Source organism: Musca autumnalis, unplaced genomic scaffold, assembly GCF_047663935.1.
Source record: "Musca autumnalis isolate F117 unplaced genomic scaffold, ASM4766393v1 scaffold_2, whole genome shotgun sequence".
NCBI lineage: Eukaryota > Metazoa > Arthropoda > Insecta > Diptera > Muscidae > Musca > Musca autumnalis.
Window position 1 is genome coordinate 216,935,964 of NW_027411755.1, and position 22,906 is coordinate 216,958,869.

Genomic DNA, 22,906 nt, shown 5'->3' on the forward strand with positions numbered 1-22,906 from the left:
TTATTAATACATATGGGGCATTTTGAGTGAAATAGGACACTTTGGTAAAAAATTGTTTTTGATCTCCTTAATTTTTTGCTGTGTTGATGCTGCTCCCCAGCAAAACATTTCACTTAATATTTAGAAATTTTTGGCTAATGGTTACAGAGTTATCGACCTTTGAAAAAATTTATAAAAATACTCATAACTTCTTTAATATTGGTCCAAATAGAAAACGTTTTTTTTTCAGCTGTCTGATGAAAAATAGAACAACAAGTAAAAAAGTATTGCCGAGAGAGATATACCCTCAGCCTGTTTGAATTGAAACTTTCATCTATTGAAAATATCGAATCTAATACCGGCTACGCAGATTTTGTGGCACTTTTTAGAAGTATGAACTTGCCGAAAACATATATTTGGTTTAAAGCTCAAAAGTGTTGCAGTGGATGTACTGGAAGGAATGGACCGTCATAGTCCACTTTGGAAGTGGATCTTATTTTGGGAGTCATTCCTTTCGATAGATATTGTGCCCACCAGTAACTTAGAGGCTTTGCCACGATGTCGGGAAGCATGGACTTGTCACGAAAAACATAATATCGCTTAAACAGGATCACAAAGAGTAGCATCGGTATAATTTTCCAAAGTATTTTCGAACAGATTTCGTCCAAACATACTTCGTCCAAACATTTCGATGGGGACATTTTGCCCGTATGAAAGTGCATATATCCCCGTTAGTATAAATGCTGAGGGTATACAAATTTCTCAGAATAAGCTTGGATGCAATTCCCGGTATTTAATATATAAATCAATTTGATCAATGTTTGTACTCTTCGATTTTCCTGATTTTTTATATTAAACTACGATACCTTTCTGCCGTAACAATGAAAACGTTTTTTATTATTTTCTTAAGTAGTCACCAGCATGATTTATACACTACTTCAGTTGAAGCACTACCAATAGTTGAAGCACTTTCTCGACTCCGATTGAGACACCTCCAAAATATGGTTTTGACCGCTTCAACAGCATCTTTTGGCGACGAAAACCGTTGACCACGACTTTTTTCTTGATGTTCGGGAATCAAATGAAGTCATTGGGTGCCAAGTCAGGACTGTACGGCGCATAACCCATCCATTCCATGTTTTGTCCGGTCAAAGAGGCGATGGTTTGAATCGATGTGTCTTCTCATGTTCGTTTTCAGAATTTCTCCGGCGACGTCAGGCAAAGAAATTGTAGCCGTATAGTCGCCACATGGTCAGTTTTACCGAAGAAATAGGCGACCATTTGCTTCGAAGTGCTTCTTCCATGAACAACTCTCATTGGATTTGGCTCGTCTTCGAAGACCCACACAATCGTCTGTGACGATCTTATAAAAGTCATTGGAAGCACCGCGCTCGTATTTATTCACAATTTCTTTGCACCAATCGACAAGAGCCTTTTTTGAGCAATTTTCTTGCATTATTCGTTCATATCTTTTCTGGCGTAACGCCCGTTTTAGTATGACCCTCACGACCTTCGTTTTTAGCAAGTGTCGGCCCATATTAAATTCATTAAACCAATTTTTCCGTGTGGAGTTATTTTGTCCACTTTTTTCTCCCATTGGACGCCTCCCCAGGTGGTGGATAGGGGAACGCTCATCAGATATGATGGGTACCGCAAAAATAAAATATGCGGTGCGAACCAAAAAAGAAAACAAAGGAAAAAAGCAGCGTCTGGCCAAGATTTGGCGGCAGCAAACAGCGTCTATACTCAATGGGAGCGGCTGAATATGTAGACGGAAAACTCTAAACCCTTTAGAAGGCAACGGGAAACCACTGAAGTATTTTCCCTTGAAAATTATACAATATGGAAACAACAACAGAAAACACACGGCCCTCAGTCTCCGGCTCAAAGAGGGTGCTAAGAATCCCCGGAGGTAAAACAAAACAGAAAATGAAGATAGAAATATGGAATATTAGAAGTCGAAATGAACAGATTAACCCCCAGTTTTGTAACTTTTTTTTGTTCGTTCGTCTATATTCGTAATAATTTAGGCATCCATAGCACATCCACCAGAAGATATACACATCCAATTTTTTGTATACCCGTTCCATATATCGTTAAGAAATCCTCATCTAAAAATCAGCGCTCTACATTTGCGTTAAAGCGAGTAAATCGATCTACAAAATTTGACAATTCGCGTGAGAAGAATAAACATTTTTACAAAAACTGGGGGTAAATATATATGTAATTGGAGTGAGTGAAACATGGTGGACAAAATGTGGAGATTTTAAATCAGAAAACACTAGAGTGTTCCATTCTCGAAATAGAGAAGGACATCATATTTTAGTTCTTAATCTCCGTACTAAATTAGCAGTTATAAGGCGAAAAATTAAGAAATCTAGAATTGATCTGCAAATAATGAAAGACCCAAACGTGAAAAGGAATATTAAAGCGCGCATTAATTACAAACTTGAGGTAATAAACAGTGATGATCTGGAAAATGTATGGGATAAGCTCAAAACAAACATCAGCACCACCACAAAGGAATGTCTAGGAAACACGGATAGAACCTCGAAAGAAGAATGGGTCACGAACGAAATAAAGGAACTGCGGGAACAGCGAAGCCAATACAAAAATATCAACTACGAAATGTACTGGGAAATAAATAAGGAAATAAGAACTGCTACAAGGGCTGCAAAAACCGATCAACTTAATAAGAAATGTCGAGAAATTGAATCACTACAACACCTGCATGATCATTTCAACCTACACAAAAAACTAAAGGAAGCAGCTGGAGTCTATAAGCAGACTTCTACAACAATATTACTTGACGAAAATAATAAAGCCCTTTTTGAGATATCAGACAAGAAAAGGGTATGGAAAAATTATGTAATGAGATAATTTAATGATGAAGAAATACAAATCAATCTGACTGGGACACAGATAACTAAGAACGAGGTAGAATACGCACTCAACGCTCTTAAGGAGAAAAAAGCATCAGGCCCCGACGAAATTCCCTCAGAGGTACTGGAATTGATAGATGGAGATAATATAAACCTGCTCGTAAAACTCTTTAATCACGTATATGATACTGGAAAATACCCGTTAGACTGGCTTAAATCAAGGTTCATTACTATACCAAAAAAGAACAACGCCAAAAGATGCGAAGAATTTAGGCTAATAAGCATTATGAGTCATGCATTAAAAATATTCCTACGCGTAATACAACGTACATGTATACTGCAAGTGTGAACTGTCAATGGGAGCCACTCAGTTCGGTTTTAAGGAAGGAATGGGAACTAGGGAAGCTCTACTAAGCATTCAAATATTAATACAGAAATGCCGAGATGTACATAAAGATGTTTATATATATTTTATTTGTTTATTTCGTCTATAGAATCTTAATTCTTTCCAGACAATGCTAATTATTAAATATACATATGGCGAAAAACAAAAGTTTTTTACAATCGATGAATCCGAGTTTCACCCTTTCAGAATTCGCGAACTGTTAACATATTCTATATAGTATGATATACATTCTTTAAACTGAAGTGTTTTAGGAGGAATCCCATAAGGTCGACCATTAAAATTAATTTACGTGGAAGCTGTGTTGGCATCAATGTAGAAAAATAGGTAGAAATGGGTTGAAGCCAACAAGTTTTTTTATGCTCCCTTCCGATTTTAGGCTTAACCTTAAATTTTATAGACATATGCCCAAAGAAAGACTCAAAGAATATTTCATGGGCAATATGATACTAGTGTATCATTTTTCGATATATCCACTGCATCCACCTAAAATTGATGCTGACATTTTGAAGCCGGAATTTCGGGGTTTTTTGAATTGTTTTAATAATTCGGACGCGCAACAAGATAATATTCAAAACTCACATTAGGATTATAAAACTCGTGATTCTACGTCGTATAATGCATATCTCATGAGTGTGATCCTTACAGCATCCTAGTAATTGGAGTCTAAAGGCCAATATTTGATGCGTGATTTTTTTTAAAAAACCTATTTTTTGCGTTTAAAATTTACAAGTGCCATTCAATTTCCTTTGTACCCCGCGTGAATTTAGTTTTTTTACGCGACGGATCTAATGAGACCTTCCGCTATCGAATCCATCCACTAAAACCGCGGATATAGATACCCTGAACATAGGAAAAGCAGCAAAAAATTATTTCGACAAATCCGCGTACTAGACCGCGATTTTCTTGAAATTTTTTTACGTAAATGGAATCCTTTATACGCGATTCTAATATTTGCGAAAACGCGTGTCATAAATTACAGAGATTCGCGTGTAATATGGGTTTTTCACCAAAAATAGAATGTGGAGGCACATCCGCGGTTCTTGAAGAATCTAATTAAAATTGGTATATTTGGACGTATTTTTGATAGGCGCTGACGAAACCGGATGCGCATCAAAATCGTATGCACATTGCGCGACTTTTACCATCTTTAAGGTTTTTTGCAGTGTATGATGCAACTGGTGGCACACAATGGCCCCTGAGTGAAACATCGAAATATGCATAAATTTTGACAGAGATTGATTCGCTGTATCCAAAAACGGATGCGCATCAACCGACTTTAACTAATTCGCGAATAACAGGCTTTTTAATTATAATATTAATTGAATGATTGTAATTTCAATATTACTCTTAATTTCCTACCCTTATAAGTTATCACAGTAATCAGTTAAACTCTCGCGATGGTAAACCATATGTTTTGATGAAGTTTTAACTGTATACATTCATTATTCTATGGGATTTTAGCAAAATAGTTGGAGAACTCCCAAATATTTTTTTCTAATTTTTAGAATCAAACCAAAAAATATTTGCAACAATATTTTCCAACAATAAGTTTTTCTCTTTTGTTGTTGCTATAATATGCAATTTATGTACCCAATCTCTATAAATTTGGTATCATATTTTTCTACGCATTGTCTAGATTCCGCATATATTCTTTAATTTATTTTTTGAGGGTTTGTACGGATTCTGGGACAGGATAATTTGGATTTACTTCAAAATTTTTTTATTATTTGTTGACTTTCCGCGAAAATAATAATAAATTTAATAACTATTTAAACATCTACGAATAGATATGGACTGCTGTTAACGATTTATGCATACATTTTCTCATAACAACAAAAAAGATATTTTTAAATATTTTTTCTTTATATGAGAATAAAAACCGCTATAACTTTTGCGCGCATTGGCCAATTTCGTGAACGCGAGCAGATTTGAAACCGGATTTTTTTCTTTACCTCTGTACCAAAAATCGTAGATGTGCTCGTAAAAAAAATTTTTAATTTTTTTCAAATGGAATTGTAAAGGAATTTTGTTATTCGCCATATACATATATACAAATCGTATATTATTTAAATATCTCTAATGAAAATTACATGACAAGAAAATCATTTAGATAGAATTTCAAACGGCCGAACTTTAACATCAGACGGCCATAAGCACGGTTTAAACATTTCCGCATACCAGCTTGCCGAAACTCCAAGTTTGAACGATATCCTTTTCATATCATTAACATTACCATTCTTTTAAATAAGCATATAACATTCCAATTCATGATTGGGTACTCCAGCATGCTTCACCACATAGTTAAGAATTTGTTCCGTTGTTACACTCGCACTGTGGACAAAAATCGAAAAATGTATGGCGTCAAATTTGATTGCAATTGAAATAAATATTCTCTAAACACATTAAATTGTTAGTATCCAGTATTATTTTTTACCAATTTACAGCGGTAATATGCCAAGTTAGGTCGAAGAAGTTGAGATTTGTATGTGGTGCCTTAAAAACGTAGAATAGCTCTGCAAAGCATTTGAAGCTTATAAGTGAAATTATAAAAAATTGGAGGGGTAAATGTAAAATTTTCAAAATCACACTTATATTTGATGGCATTGACAATATTCTTACGAATAAGAAACAAATTCATAATTCGTTTTCTAACTTCCTTAAAAATAAATTCTTTTTAAATCACTTTTTGTGCTATTTTTAATATCATTACTATAAATTTATTTTGAGTTTTAGTAATGAAGGCACCGTAAGGGCAAGCCCGTATTTTTTTATAATACAGGGGAAAGTCTCTAGTTTACGATAAAAAGAAATCCAGCTGCCCCTACCTGCCACCCTGTAAGTTATTCCCATTATAACACGCACGCCCTGCCTGTAAAAGCACGCACCTCTATATGTAAAAATGGAATGTAGGAGTACGAACATTGTTCTCAGCAAACAACAAAATTCGAAATTAACGGACTTAGTTTATTTCACATCATATGTTTATTTTTTATATAACTGAAATTAAAAGTTTAGCATCTCGGTAAGAGACATTTTTTTGATATGGATATTTTTCTTTAATCGACAAAACGACTAAAACTTGGATTTACCATTATAGAGAGGGGGACTATAACAAAGTGTGGATCTATATCGAACATTTTTTGGAAGGATGTATTTTGTTCCCTAAGAAGTGAAAATACAGAATTACAGCCAAATCGGTTCGAAAATTTGGCTTAAATAGTTCAAAATACCGAAAATCGGAAGGTAGCTTTCTTCTTCTTTATTTGCCAATTCGGTTTTCGAATTATAGGCGACCAAAACAATATTGCAAAAATTAATTATGTGCTTAAGATATTATAATTTCATATGTTTTTCAGGATCTCTGCAAAGGCATCCCTGTCTTTAGCATCACTTAGAAGTCTTACAGAATCCCGAATTCCAGTCCATGCTTGGATATTGTCTAGCCATATAGTTTCTTTTCTTCCTCTTTCCGGTCTGCCAGCAATAGTTGTCCGTAGTATATTTTGTAGCAATTTGTATTTGGGGTTTCTCATAATATGTCCTAGGTATGCTGTCTTCCTTCTCTTTATCAAATCGATCAACTCCCTCTCGCAGTGCATTTTTCTCAGGATTTCGGCATTTGGTATGAAATCAGTCCATGATATTCTCAGTACACGCCTATATATCCAGATTTCGAATGCCTCCAATCTTTTTATGTCTGCTGATTTTAAAGTCCATGTCTCAACGGCATATAGCAGAACTGACCAAACATACGTTTTTATAAATCGTCGCTTTGTTGTGAGATTAATATCATGACTTGACAAAATTTTTTTGTATTTATAAAAAGCGTCTCTTGCCATTTCTATGCGACTTCTAATTTCTCCTGTGGGGTATATAGCTAAACGTGGATCTATATTGAACACATTTTGTTGGTCCACTGAGAAGTCAAAATGCAAAATTATTTTTGCTTAAATCGGTAAAACTAATCAGTGGTCTATGAATATATCGCATACTAAATTTAAAGGCTATTCAATAAAAATTTAGAGTTATAGCAAAATCGGGGAAAGATATATATGGCGGCTATATCCAAATCTGAACCGATTTTTGTTAGAATCGGTAAAACTAACTAGTGGTGTAAGAAAATATCGCATATTAAATTTGAAGGCCATTCAATAAAAATTGACCGAGTTACAGCAAAATCGGAAAAAGATATATATGGGGGCTATATCCAAATCTGAACCGATATGGACCAAAGTTGGAATTTTTCATTCCTTTGCCGTCGAAAGTAATTGTACAAAAATTCATCAATCTAGATCAACTCCCTCTATTTTTGTCCACGTTTACAAAGAAGCGGCACCACTGCGACTCGGCTTAAATGAGGATAAATGAATCCATTTTTTGCTCGCAATTTCTTCTAGTTCTGAATTTGTTTTTTCACCAAACACGAAATTTTTTCTAACTATTCTCGGCTTTGCATTAACCCAGTGTAAATTATTTGCTGGGTTAAGATCAGGGATGGAAAATTCAAAATTTCAAAAAGTACTAAAATGTTACTTTTTTCATTGAAAAAGTACTTTTTTATTGTTTAAGAAAAAAATATTCTTTTTTTATTCAGAAAAACAACAACAACAAAGGATTATATCTATGAAAGCTGAAGAATATTGCAAAATCGTATATATTCTTATACCATCCTGGAGGGTATAATTTGTCATTCCGTTTGTAACATATCGAAATATTCGTCAGATACCCTATATAGTATATAACTATAACCATGTCCGCCCGTCTGTTGAAATCAAGATACATCAAGCAATATTTAAGATAGTGCTTTTTTATTTGGTACAAAAGCTTCAGTTACTCCTAGGATTGCAAGGTACTACGATACCGCTCGATGTGAAGTTTTTCAAATGATTACTGTAGGTGAAGGTACATACATCCAGATTTTAAACATTTCTAGCAATTTGCATATATTTATAAAAAAAATTAATTAGCTGAAGGCCATTGTAGCCAATGCAATGTCTTATTAACATTGTATTTACTACAAGTTAATATAATAATAAATAAATAAAATAAAAAATTGTAATCTTGGAAGCAAAGTGTGAATTTTGCTCCAGTATGTGAAATAGCACTGAATTGGTCGTGGGGGTACTTCGGTACTTTTTATAGTGAAATGGTTCTGAAAACAGTACTATTTTACTGAATTTTCCATCCCTGGTTAAGATCAGCATTTTCACTCTCCGAGTACTGTTTAGAGAGAGAACTGTTATTAGCATTATTTGCAACACAAGCATCATATGAACTGTTTCCCAATTCAGTTTTCTTATTTTTTAAACTCGCAGTGAAAGAATCATCAGCGCCAACAAATGTAGTGTGGTTAACATTAGCAGATGAAGAAGAAGCAATGACATCATTAACATTACTGGCATTATCCCTCTCCACAATGAGAGCAGCAACGGACATATCTTGTGTACTAACATTAGAAACAGCATCAGCAACAACAACGTGACTATTAGAGTTATCGGCAATAGTGTTGGCAGTAGGCAAATTTATGTGAGACGAATCACTTGTAACTTGTGTTTCATTGACTATGAAAAAGCCTTTGATAATGTCCTTCATGATAAGCTAATGCACATCCTCACAACGATTGGAATTGATGATAAAGAAATACGATGTATAAATAACTTATACTGGAATCAAACGGCATATGTAGACGTTGATGGTGAATTGACTGAGGAATTTTCAACTTCAAAGGGCGTCCGACAAGGTTGCATACTCTCTACGCTACTATTTAATATATATTCCCAGATGATATTTATGGAAGCCATCGAATCGGAGAAAATTGGCATAAGCATATAAGGAACACTTATTAAGAACATACGATATGCAGACGATACAACACTATTGGCTGGTAACATATCTGGACTTCAGAAATGAATCGACAATCTTACACATGTAAGTGAAACGTATGGACTTAAAATCAACACTAGGAAGACTAATATTAATAAGTCGAAAAAACTTACCTAGCAACTTCACTTTAATGATTAACAACTCCGAAATTGAAAAAGTCAAAACCTTTAAATATCTGGAAATCACTATAAACGACAAATGAAATATATCCAATGAAATAAAATGCCGTATAGAGATGGCTAGAGACGCCTTCTATAAATACTACAAAGTACTAACGAGTCACGACATTGGTATCCAAACAAAACACAGATTTATAAAATGTTACGTGTTGTCTGTTATTTTATATGGCGCAGAAACATGGACGCTAAAAACAAGCGACATGAAAAGACTCGAATCCTTTGAGATATGGATATACCGATAAGTTCTAAAAAGACCGAATGAATAATAACGAAGTTCTTCGGAAAATGAATGTGAATAGGGAGCTAATAAGAACTATCAAACATCATGAAAAATAACAAATACAAAATACTGCAAAACATTATTAAATGAGTGATTGAAGGATGACGAACCAGGGGCCGAAACGAACTCTCCTGGCTGAAAAATATCCAAACCCTTACCGGTCTCCAAGACAAAAGAAGCCTTCTATATGCTGCGAGAAATAGAGACCTTCAATTAATATGAAATGTTCTAAAATGTATATTCACTTTATCACTTAAAATTGTAAAAATATTGTATAATCGCATATTTCCGAACATCGGATGTGCAAATAAAGAAGAAGGAGAAACCAGTTTTTCATAGTGCTATCTGATGGTCCTTTATCGACATACAACGATTTAATTTGATCGATGCACTCGTAGGATTTATATATCCTGCACCATAATATGGAGGGTATCATTAAATTTGTCATTTCGTTTGTTACACATCGAAATATTCATCGGGGACCCTAGAAAGTACATATATTGTTGATCAGGGTAAAATTCTAAGTCGATGTAACCATATCAGTCTGTCCGTACGTCAGTTGAAATCGAGATACAGCTCGCAATTTTTAAGATAGAGCTTTGTAAGTTTCCATTACTCCTAAGATGTTTGGTATTGCAAATGGGCTATATTGGTCCACGTTTTAATATAGCCCAACTAGAACGGTACCACCCGATTTTTGATATTTTGATGGTCTTAGCCTCAATAGTCTTCGTTGGGGTATAAAATTGTCCCCCAGAAATTTGTCGGTAGAGGTCCACGCCTTCATATAACCCCCATAGAACGGTACCTCCTAATTTGGGGTATTTTTAAGGTTGTGGCCTCAATACTCCACCGAAATGGCTGAAATTTGGTATTTAGTCTTCGTTGGTTGTATAAAACTTTCCCCCGAAATATTTGCGTATAGGTCCACGCCTTCATATATGCCTTGAACGGTACCTCCAGATTTTCTGTATTTTGAAGGTTGTGCCCACAATAACCCACCGAAATGGTTGAAATTTGGTATTTAGTCTTTGTTGAAGGTATCCAACTTTCCCACAAGCATTTGTCGGTATAGGTCCACGCCTTCATATAGCCCCAAATGTTGCTATTTTGAAGGCTTTAACCTCAATATTCCACCGAAATGAATGAAATTTGTTATTTAGTCTTCGTTGGGGGTATACATTTTTCGCCCAGAAATTTGTCGGTAGAGGTCCACGACTTCATGTAGCCCCTATAGAACGGTACCTCCCGATTTTCGGTCCTTCGAAAGTTGTGGCAACAACAACCCACCGAAATGGCTGAAATTTGGTATTTAGTCTACGTTGGGGGTAAAAACCTTTCCAACTGAAATTCGTCAGTATATGTCTATGTTTCGATATAGCCCCCATAGAAAGCTACGCCTGAAATTTTTCTGTATAGGTTCACGTCTTCATATAGTCCTCACAGAACGGTGCCTTCCATTTTTCCGTATTTTGAAGGTTGTGGTTGTGAATGATACCTTCCGATTTTCGGTATTTTCAAAGTTTTAGTCTCCATATACCACTGAAACGGCTAAAATTTGGTACTTAATCTTCGTTGGGGTTATAAAATGTTCCACCTGAAATTTGTTGGTGGTTTATATATAGCCCTCATAGAACGGTACCTTCCGATTTTCGGTATTTTCAAGGTATTACCCTCAATATACCACTGAATCGGCTGAAATTTGGTATTAAGTCTTCGTTGGGGGCATACAACGTTCCACCTGAATTTTGTCGGTACAGGTCGACGTCTTCATATAACCCCCACAGAACGATACCTTCCGATTTTCGGTATTTTCAAGGTTTTAGCTTCAATATACCACTGAAACGGCTGAAATTTGGTACTTAATCTTTGTTGGAGTTAAAAAAATTTCCACCTGAACTTTGTCGGTATTATTTTTAGTTTATTTTTACCGCTCATAGAACGGTACCTTCCGATTTTCGGTATTTTCAAGCTCTTAGCCTCAATCTACCACTGAAAGGGCTGAAATTTGGTACTTAATCTTCGTTGTAGTTAAAAAGCTTTCCACCTGAACTGTGTCGGTATAGATCAAGGTATTCATATATCCCTCATGGAACGGTACCTCCCAAATGTCGGTATTTAGTCAGAGGATAGAAACAACAACGATAAGCTATTTTAAAGAGTATTGCTACATTTTCCTTCTGAAGTGGATGTAAAATGGTATTCATGAATCTCAGTGGGTAGAAAACCTCCACCCAAAAAATGATCAGTATAAAGTGATTATCATCAGTTAAGATATTATTCTCCTCTAAGAAATTATACTTAATAATGAGAAAGCACTTAGTAGTTACAAATTGTTAATAATTACATCAATACAGTGGTGGTGGAGGGTATAAAAATTACGCCCCGGCCGAACTTAACGTCGTTCTTACTTGTTACTTTATATGATATCTAAATCGTTATTGGAGTAACAATCATAACTCCAATTAGTAGTATAAACCTTAGAGGTATAAACTCTGCCGGAATAGATTGATTGATGCAAACGTTGTGTCAATCCCACTTAGGAGTACCAGATTTTAAAAATATACTAAACTACCTATATAACCATTGGAGGGTGGAGGGCGACGCCATTTCATCATCTCTATATTTTTGCCTTAAAATCCACAATAACTGATAACATTGAAAATGATTCGTTTATATAGAACAACAATTTAATCTTAGTTGGAGAACTATTTAGGAATTGCAAGCACATAGTTTCCCCATCTACTCCGGAAACTAACAATAATTAAACAACTTTCAAATTTTTCATACAATTAAAATATGACTCATGTTACGTTACAAATTGAAGTAACATAAAACGATTTGAAAATTAAAGTTACAAATAACAATATCATCATCAAAGACACACACTTACCTCCATACATCACAAATAGAGTGATTTTCAACATAATCAAATTGGGATTAATGCCATGACGTAGACAAAATTCAGCAATACGGGAATTTTCTGGCGGTATATAAACCGTTTCCGTAGCAACTTCCTCCCCTCCCATTTTGGTGGTGGTGTGGGTCTTGTCGTTGTTCGTTGGCGGTTCTATTTGTTCTTTTTTTTGTTGTTGTTGTTGTTGTTGTTGTACTTTATATACAAAGTCACAGGAATTAAATTAATTAGACGTTTTAATAATCACAATTAATTACACGGCGAAGACGACAAAGTCAATAACACGAGAGTGGCTTCTCAGTTAATTAAGTTTTGGAAATACTATTTTCGGTTATTTTTGTTGGGTATATTCGAATTAGTTGGAATGGAGATCTTTAGAAGTTGATTTTGTTGTTGTTGTTTACTTCTTACTCATGGCATTTAAGACTCTTCATTTAGTTTACTTTGTTGGCACTTCATTTAAATGAAAATTAATTGTAATTTGATTTGATTTTGAGAACAAAAATGTATTATTTTTTCTGTTTTGTTTGTGTAGCTATTTAAGTTAGTCACACACGTACACACAATTTCACTTACATATGTATTGAGGTACAGAGAGAGAGAATGATATTTAAGTTGATTTTTATTTATTCTTCTGTATTCTTTGCCGGACTATTCAATGAATAGTGTAGGTGGATTATAATTTTTCAGATTTGCAATGAATGTAGAAAAAAAACACAAATACACTCACACTCACTTTGATTTGTTCACTTTTCATCAACAATTGCCTATGTGTTGCTTGCGCTCACTTACACACTGCCAAACAACGTAAAATTGAATGTCTTGCCTTATTCTATTGTGATTAAATTCAATTTATCTTTAGTGAAAAAACGAACTGATCTTTATGATAATTTTGTTGTTGTTGTTGTTGTTGTTGATCACTGTTGTTCGCAGTTAATTTTGTAGTTTATTTTTCACTTTGAAATGAATTTTTTTGGTATTCCTAGGTAGATTTTTTTAGATTTTTTAAAGTTCGATTTTAACTATTTCCGATAGATTTTTTTGGTTTAGTCTTATTTTGAGACAGGAGCGTGACACATGAAAATATTTCGAGCTTATTTGGGACTTGTTTTATCGATGTTCTGCAAAAGAAGATAGTTAAGTTTTAAATTATTTATTTTATAAAAAAAATATATAATAACAATAAATTAAGATTTAATTTTTAACAAGTAAAAAACATAAATTTAGCCCAGGCCGAACTTTTTGTACCCTCCACCATAAAATATTCTGAACTAAAATGGAAAATTGTTCGACCACGAATACCCCAAATGCCTAAATTTGGTCAAAAATGTATCTACAAATTTCTTCAATCTGTTGACACATTTATGTGGTGAATATACTAAACAATGACCTATGTGGACAATTTATGGTGGAGTAGTTTCGGGACCACTAGGAACCTCAAATATCAAATTGGAGCTCGTTCGGTTTAAAATTGTAGTCAAAATCCTCAAAATACCGCAAATCGGGGATACCGTTATATGGCATGCACCTATGTTAGCAAATTTTGGGGGAGAAGTTCCGTGAACACTGAAAAAATCAAGTGGGGAATTACAGCTAGTTCGATTAAAAATTTATAGCTAAATTCCTCAAAATACCGCAAACTGGAGGTACCGTTATATGGGAGCTATTCCAGAACATGGACCTATATTGACGATTTTTGGTGGAGAAGTTTCAAGTGTGGAATTACAGCTAGATCGATTTAAAATTTGTAGCTGATATTCTCAAAATTCCGAAAACAGGGGGTACCGTTATATGGGGAATAGTATTTCAAAACATTAACCTATTGACGATTTTTGGTGGAGTAGTTTCGTGACCGCTGAAAACCTCAAGTGTGAAATTGTAGCTCGTTCGGTTAAAAATTATAGCTAAAATCCTCAAAATTTCGCAAATCGGGGATACCGTCATATGGGGGCTATACCAAAACAAGGACCTATTATACCGATTTTTGGGGGAGACATTCCGTGACCACTGAAAGCCTCAAGTGTGGAATTACAGCCCGTTAGATTAAACATTTGTATTTATAATCCCTTAAATCGGGAGGTACCGTTAAATGGGGGCTATACCAAAACCTGGACCTATCTTGATATTTTTTTGTAGAGACGTTTTTCGTCATTGGGAACATCAAATGCCAAATTTCAGCAAATTCGGTCAGAAAATGTAGCTAAAAGCCTTAAAATACCTTAAATCGGGTGGTACCGTTATATGGGCGCTATATCAAACCATGGACCTATCTCTACCATTATTGATGAAGTTTTTTTAACCTCTTGAAACTCAAAGAGCCAAATTGTAGCCAGTTTGGGCGGAAAATGTAGCTAAAATCCTCAAAATCGGAAGGTACCGTTGACAGTTTTTAGTGGAAAATTTTCTAGGTCATTGGGAACCTACAATGTCAAATTTCAGGTAGTTCGGTCAAAAAATGTTGGTAAAATCCTCAAAATACCTTAAATCGAGTGGTACCGTGATATGGGTGCTATACCAAAACATGAACCTATATAGCCCATCTTCGAACTTGACTTGCCTATGGAAAAAAGGCACTCGGGTACTATAACATTATAGCTAAATTATACGCACATGGCTGTGACATACCGTGAGATAGAGGCATCATTTGGGATTTCTTCCACCAACATACACTCTATATTGCATGAAGACCTGTCCGTAAAAAAAAGTTTGTTCTCGTTGGATCCTGCACAAAAGGCTCGTGTCGATTGGTCCAAAAACCCCGAAAAAAAGAAAGCAATCGACCGTATGGGTCTTCGAAGTCGAGCTAAGTCCAACGAAAGTTGTTCATGGAAAAATTTCTTCGAAGCAAATTTTAAGCTGTTTCTTCAGCAAAACTGGTCAATTGGCGACTATCCCTCTTGAGTGGTATACCACTATTTGTTTGCCTGAAGTCTTCGGAGAAATTCGAAAAACAAACAAGTGAAGACGAATCATTGCTCATCATAGCAAAGCAAGCTTTCACACATCGATTCATACCAGCGTCTTTTTTACCGGACAAACGTGGAATTGATGGGCCATTCGCCTCACAGCCCTGACTTTGCACCCATGACTTCTTTTTATACCCTCAGCATGTATTAGAGCTGGCAAAAAATCGATGGCACTATCGATGAAATCGATTTTTTTTTTAAATTAAATATCGATAGATAGTTTTGCCTATCGATATTATCGGAACAAAAACCCCCAACACAAAACTCATTAAAATAAATAGAAATTTCGCTGCTTTTCGGTTTTGTGTGTGTGAGAAAATAAGCCCGTAGTCACACGTACATATTTTTCGGAAAGGTAAAATGTATTTTTTTAATATTTTTATAAGATAAAATCAATTTTTTATTCTCCTTTGCATTTCTGTGAACTACTTGTGCAAAATGTCAAGAAAAGCATCGATATTTCCGCCATTTTCATCTCCAAATTAAAGGTGTTGGCAGCTTACCGATAATAATCGATATTTTAAACTATTATATCGAAAATATCTAATGTTGGGAATATCGATGGTTTGCCAGCTCTAGCATGTATGCTAACGAGGGTATATACACTATCATACTGGCAAAATGTGCGTCATCGAAATAATGGTTTTAGACCCCAAGTTTGTTTGGACGAAATCCGTTTCCGACAATTTGGAGTTGATTTAGTCATGTCCGTCCGTCTGTCCGGTCCACTCCTTCCGGTACGTCCCAACAAAAGTTCGAACATTTTCGGAAAATTTGTGAGCACGATGACTCTTCAAAGGAACCACTGACTTGGTGCATATGTTGCACATCGTGAAATTTCTACCAGACTTATATCAGGATCCAATATGGACTTAATCGGTCCACTTCTTCGGATACTTCCCACACGAAATTTCAGAAAAGTTCAGTTTAGGACCTGCTTTCGAATCGCTTTGTTTTTTGTTGTAACTACTTGTATTCACTGCCCGCCATACGACGGTACAAGTTTCATCAGGGACATGTCCATACTTCCTGAGCAAATAGCCTGAAAGGTACAAAAACAAGTAAGAAAGTATCAGTCAGCTGTGCTGACGGAGAAATACCATCAGCCACTGACAAAAAAAAAAAACAAATCAAACATTGTAATTATGCCGTATATGAATTATATTGATTTTGTATCACGAGTTTGCTTTTAAACATGTATGTACCGTAATGTGGGACTATACCAAATCATTAGCATATACCAAACATTTTTAGTAAACAAACTTCTTTAAAAAGTACTCGAAAGCCATTTTAGGAAGTATTGACTTACTCGGAAAAAATTTACGGTTGTAAATGAGGTCGCTCGAACAACCTACTGAAAAACAAGTAAGAGAGGGTTACTACTCCACTACACTTGGTCACTATTTTCCAAGGAATTTCTTTTATATGATTGCGACATATTTTAGCCGTCCGGTCATACATACATAATTAGATATACATGGTAACATGCCAGAGATATAGAACATACATATATATATACGCCGTCATTACTGGAAAAGTAAGGTATTATTTTCTGTATTTTATAATGACCAATCAGGGCTTTTTCGCCACGGAAACGGAAATATACCCTCAGCCTCGGACACAAAGAAATTAAGTAAACTCAATACTTATAACGTCTCTATGTTTTATTTAATTTTGGGCCAATTTCCCAAGAAGAACGGACTTTGACACCCAAAAAAATGTACCGTCGTGACAAGGGCCACAAAAACAAAACAAAAATGCAAAAAAATGGAACAAACGGGAAACGAGTCCTTAAACGGCACTCATTCCAAAATTTGTGTGGGAGACATCCGAACACTCATCGGAACACTCGATGTAGTCCATATTCGGACGTAATCCGAGACTCTAAGAAACAATACGATGTACAAAATTAAGTCCAAACCGGTTTCTCCCTTCGAGGGTTACCTTAGGCACTAGTCAGTTTTGTTGGCGTCGTCTCAGGAAGTATGGATTCGCCACAAAAAAAATGCACCGTCGTAAAAGAGTCCGCAAGGCGAACATGTTTCAAACAAATCAAAAACGGTTCGAGAAGAGCTGTTAAACTATACTTTTCCCAAAGGAGCGGGTCAATATAGACCATATTCGAACCTGATATATGTATGGAAGAAATATTTCTACATCCCTAGTTTGAAACAATTCGTTTAGTCCCTTCTGCAACAATCGTGGGAATAATTTTAGCGAAAAATTTTGAACTTTTGTGGGCGTAATTAACGGAATTGGTAGACCGATATGGTACATCTTCGAACTTAAACTAAGTTTGGACAAAATGTACGAGACGTAAAATTAGAACCAAATAGGTTGATTCTTCGAAAGTCACCGTGCGCACCATCCAGGCAGACAGACGGACATGGGTAAATCGACTCCAAATTGTCTGAAATGGATTGCGTCCAAACATACTTAAGGTCTAAAATCATTATTACGATAATCTCGTTGCCTAAAATATTGAAGGTATAAACAAATATTAAATGCATTTTAGAAATAGTTTTCGGTGATTTTTATCGAATAGATCAATGAAAAAAACAATATTTCGAGAAACTATTACATTACCTTTACCATAGTTATCACAAAAACTTCAAGACCCCGTGCAGCATTGTAATTTGTAACTTTTCTCTCACGATTGCGACATTTTGTAACATGGAATGTAAATGTACTTCTATGCAAGAAAATCACAACAATAGAAAATCACTTATATGTTAGGTGGTAGTTCAATTATATTACCCCTATTATCATGTTGGTTTTCAAGTGTATTTTCGAAGATTTCCGAAATATATCTCCTAGAAATAAAATATAGACCAAAAATTTAATTTGGATATTTTTCCCACAAAAGTTCAACCGCTAAGAAGTTTCCGCTCATTATCCAAAATTGATGGCATCCTCCTTGACCAAAAATCTTACTTCGTGTAAAAATTTTTAAGTATTAAACTATAACTGCGAACTCTAGCGTTATGTTATGGTTAGAGTTACTATACACACAATTAAAACTGTGGAATCTCTGTATATACTAGGCTGTAACTCTGTTATCTGAGCACGTACATCGGCATAATTGGCATCTATGGAACGGTCGAGAAATCGTCTGTCAAAAATAAATCACGTGGGCGAAATGTGTCCACCGGCAATAAAGATATAAGATATATATTAATTTTTTTTTCAAATTTTCACACAAAAGTTTCGGTCCATTTCACCCGCTTAAAACTATCTGATCATCATATAAAATTGCAAGCTTATTTTCTGTCATAAGCTCACACCTTATTAAAATTTCGCGCTGATCGGACTATGATTGCGACCTACAGAGCAGATACAATTTCGGATAAAAAATTAGTTTTTGGTCCATTTCAACCCCTAAATATTTCACGATCATCACCAAAAACAATAGCGATCTATTTTGATGTCGGTCCATAATTGCGGCCTGGAGTTTGATTACAATTTATAATGGACAGACGCACACACGGACGGACACACATCGCTATATGTATCGCTTTATCTCGTCGAGATATGAAAAACATTTGGGATCTACGACGAATATTTCGCGTTGTTACATGAATTTTTAGCAAAACAAACTTATAATACCCTTCCTACATTGTGGAGTAGGGTATAAAAATAAATTTTTTCACCATAAATCCGTTAAAAAATTGTTTAAAGTCTCCCGCTTAGGGACATGCTTTTTATGTGTACAATAATCCCACACAAACATATTAAGATCGGATCATGCATTTTCGAGCTACAGTGGGCACCGCTTTCAAAAATACGATTTCAAGGAAAACGCGTTTTTAAAGCTTTGATGTTACAAAAAAATCACAATGCATTTTTCCTTTCTAACATTCATATCTCTGTTAATTTCGTCCAATCGACTGGAATTTTTTGCAACATATTATATTCAACCTGTACTTTAAAATGAGCCAATAAAAAAATTTCGATTTTGTAAAATTTCCAAATAGACCTGCGCGTCATCTGCATACACGTTCACTCGGCTGTGGTGTAATTGAACAGAATGATTATTCACATATAGAGAACAAAGAGTGAACCGATGATGCATCATTGTGGGACTCTTTTTTATCGCCGTTGGCATAGTTGGCGTAACTTCCGAAGTATACGGCCTGAGTTCTACTGGAAACGAAAGACAATAACAATTTCGTTGAGGTTGTTGAAAAATGAAAAATCTGCTAAGTTTGAAACAATGCACTGTGGTTTAGCTTGTATGTGACAGAGCAACAAAAATATTTCTAATCAAGATATCGATCAGAAATTTTTACCGTAATCTCGTAGTGACTTGGAGATTATTTTCACCAAAAATCGTCATGATTGGTACACTTTTAGGTATAGACCCCCTATAACGGTACTTCAAGTTTTTTTATTATTTTCAAGATTTTGTCAATGTCTTCAAAGTTAATTTGCTGTAATTTGACACTAAACATCTTTAAAAATATTGGTCGATAGAGGTCCATGTTTTGGTATATCCTTCATATAGACGTACCTCGCGTTTTTTTATAATTTCACGATTTTGGCCATACTTCCAACTAAACATTTCGATTTTATATTCTGTATCAAACGTTCTTGCCAAACATTTTCGAAATATGTCCGCATTTTGGTATAGTCCTATCATGCTAACTCCCGATATTTGGCATATTATAGTATTTGGCCTAAATTTTCTATAAAAACGTTTGTAAAATTCCTGACTTTTTATGGATTTTATTCTTGAAAATGATTTTTGGTAACAAGTATCAACAATATGAGGCACAGAATATTCTTACTAGGTGAATTAACATATGATCATAGGCCTCAAACCTGGAATATTTGAAAACTAAGGCGTTTTATGAGATTTCTAGTTCGCGATGATGGGTTAGCATTTATTACAATAAATACTTCCTGCAGGATGTCTCGATTATGAGGGTTGCCAGGACGACTAAAATGTACCAGGATACATAAACAAGAAGAAAGACCAACTGTGTCTCAAAACAGACCACCGAATTTTGTTGCTTGTCAATTAACTATTCTCTATCTGACAAGAAAAATCTTATCCCGCAACATCCACCAGAAGGTTTGCTATAATTTCTTCGAATACCGCCCGTCATATTCTGAACAACACGTTTCAAAAATATACAAATGTGAAAACACGCATTCATACTTTAATCCTAAAAACATATATTTTTTATAAAATAAGATCGAAACAAATTGCAAAACAACGACACCGATTACACCCAATAACCCTACACCAAACACTTACAAAACTCCGAATGCACTCCGTATAATGAAAACTGAATAACGCTCGGCAACTTTCGGCAGACGAGATAATTTTTTTCTAATTCCGGACACTTCCACTAACATTTAGATAAAAATAATGTGAGGATCCGTGAGGATCCAATGTACTAAAAGTCTATTTCTATTCACAATATTAAATAAAAAAACCCTCACAAAAATGCATTTCAAAAGAGATCAGTTTTACTACAAAATAAACATACAAATTGATGATGTTATTATATAAAACCAACTACAACCTATAAAGTATATATATTCTTGATAAGGATAAAATTCTGAGTCTTTAGCGTTAACAAAAGTTGAGTGTCTTTTTACCATAGGCAGAACAAAATTCGAAGATGGCCTTTATCGGCCCACGTTTTGGTATACCTCCCGATTTTCGGTATTTTGAGTATTTAAGCTACAAATTTTAACAAAACTAGCCTTGCACGCTAAAGGTCTGCCGTTCGATTCCCAGGCCAGGCAACATCAAATTTTCAACGGTGGCAAAATACCCCTAAGAAATGTTGGCGACATTTCATGAGTATTTAAGCCATAAAAAACTTCTAAAATGGTGTCTTAAAACACGCCGTTCGGACTGGGCAATAAAAAGTAGGTCCCATATCATTGAGCCAATATGAATCGGGGTGCACTCATTGATATGAGAGAAGTCTCCATCGACCCTCAGGGATGTTTGTGGATCAATTATAGCTATAATTTACTACTTAAAGTTCTTGGTGGACACAACACTTCTCCACCATAGGTCCATGTTGTGGTATAGCCACCATATAACGGTACCTCCACATTAACCGTATTTTGTGGATTTTAGCTAAAATGTTTAAGCGAACTAGCTGTAATTTGACATTAAGGCCTGGGTTCATAAGCTGCCTCGCCTGCTTGCCTTGCTTTCCTGCTTCATTTCTGGCATAACGGAAATAAGAGAATAAAGGAGGCCGAGCCAATTTCGAACTAGGTTGCCCTTTTCTTCTTTATACTTTTATTTTTATTATGTCAGAAATAAAGCAGGGAAGCTTATGTGCCCAAAAAAATGGAGTCTGGCAACACGTAGGCACTTTTCTAGTTCCCTCGTAATTATAGTTTTTTGCTTAAATGGAAATTTTTATACACTAAACCACTATGTGGAAAGGGTATTATAAGTTTGGTTTGGGAAAAATTCATCTAACACCGCGAAATATTCGTCGGAGACCCCAATGTGGTATACCAATCTTCATATCTCGACGAGATAAAGCGATTTTGAGATGAGTGTTCGTCCGACCGTATGTCCATTATAAATTTTAATCAAACTCCAGGTCGCAATTATGGACCCATCGTCACGAAATTTTGTATGGAGGTCGGGTTCAAACCAGAATAGATCCCTATTTTTTTTTTTTTTTTTTTGGTGATGATCGTGAAATATTTAGCGTGATCGTGAAATGGTCCAAAAACATATTATTTATCCAATTTTGTAGCGGCTCTGTAGGTCGCAATAATAGTCCGATCAAAGCGGAATTTTAAATAAGGTAAGAGTATATGACAAAGAAGATGCTTGCAATTTAAGATGGCAATCAGATAATATTTAGAGGGTTGAATGGACCACAACTTTTGTGTGAAAATTGTGAAAATGTTTAACATACATCTTATATCTTTGTTCCTGAAAGGTACATTCTGCCCTCGTGAGCTATATTTGGAAAACGATCTCTTGACCTTTCCATTGATGTCAATTATGTTGAAGTACGTGATCAGATTACAGAGTTACAGCCTAATATATTCAGTTTTTTTTTTTTTTTGTCTGTAGTGTAATCATAAACACGCTATTATAGCTCAATTGGTCGCAATTATAGCTCAATAGCCACGAAATTTTGCACGAGGTAAGAGTTTACGTTGAAGAAAATGCCTATAATTTTGCATGATGATCTGCTATTATTTAGCGGGTGACATAGACCATTACTTTCGTATGTAAAATATACAAATTTTATTTTTGGCTCATATTTTAATTCCTGGAGGGCATGTACCGGCAAAGTAGCCTACATATGGAAAGATAACTACTAACCTTTCCCCCTGATGCAAATTGCAATAACGTGTCTGCTAGATAATGGGCCTACTGCCTAATATATAATGGGTTTTGTGTAGATAACCACAATTT

At 35.2% G+C, this 22,906-nt stretch overlaps 1 protein-coding gene across 2 annotated transcripts in view; it reads right to left on the minus strand.

The window, feature by feature from the left end:
* The window catches only part of LOC141395246 (uncharacterized), a 365,020-nt gene that overhangs the window by 337,829 nt on the left and 4,285 nt on the right, over positions 1 to 22,906 (minus strand). For both annotated transcript variants that reach the window (XM_073970877.1, XM_073970876.1), the window contains exon 2: positions 12,503 to 13,647. In XM_073970877.1, the coding sequence (XP_073826978.1) occupies positions 12,503 to 12,638 (136 nt within the window). In that variant the 5' untranslated portion in view covers positions 12,639 to 13,647. The remainder of the gene's footprint in view (positions 1 to 12,502; positions 13,648 to 22,906) is intronic.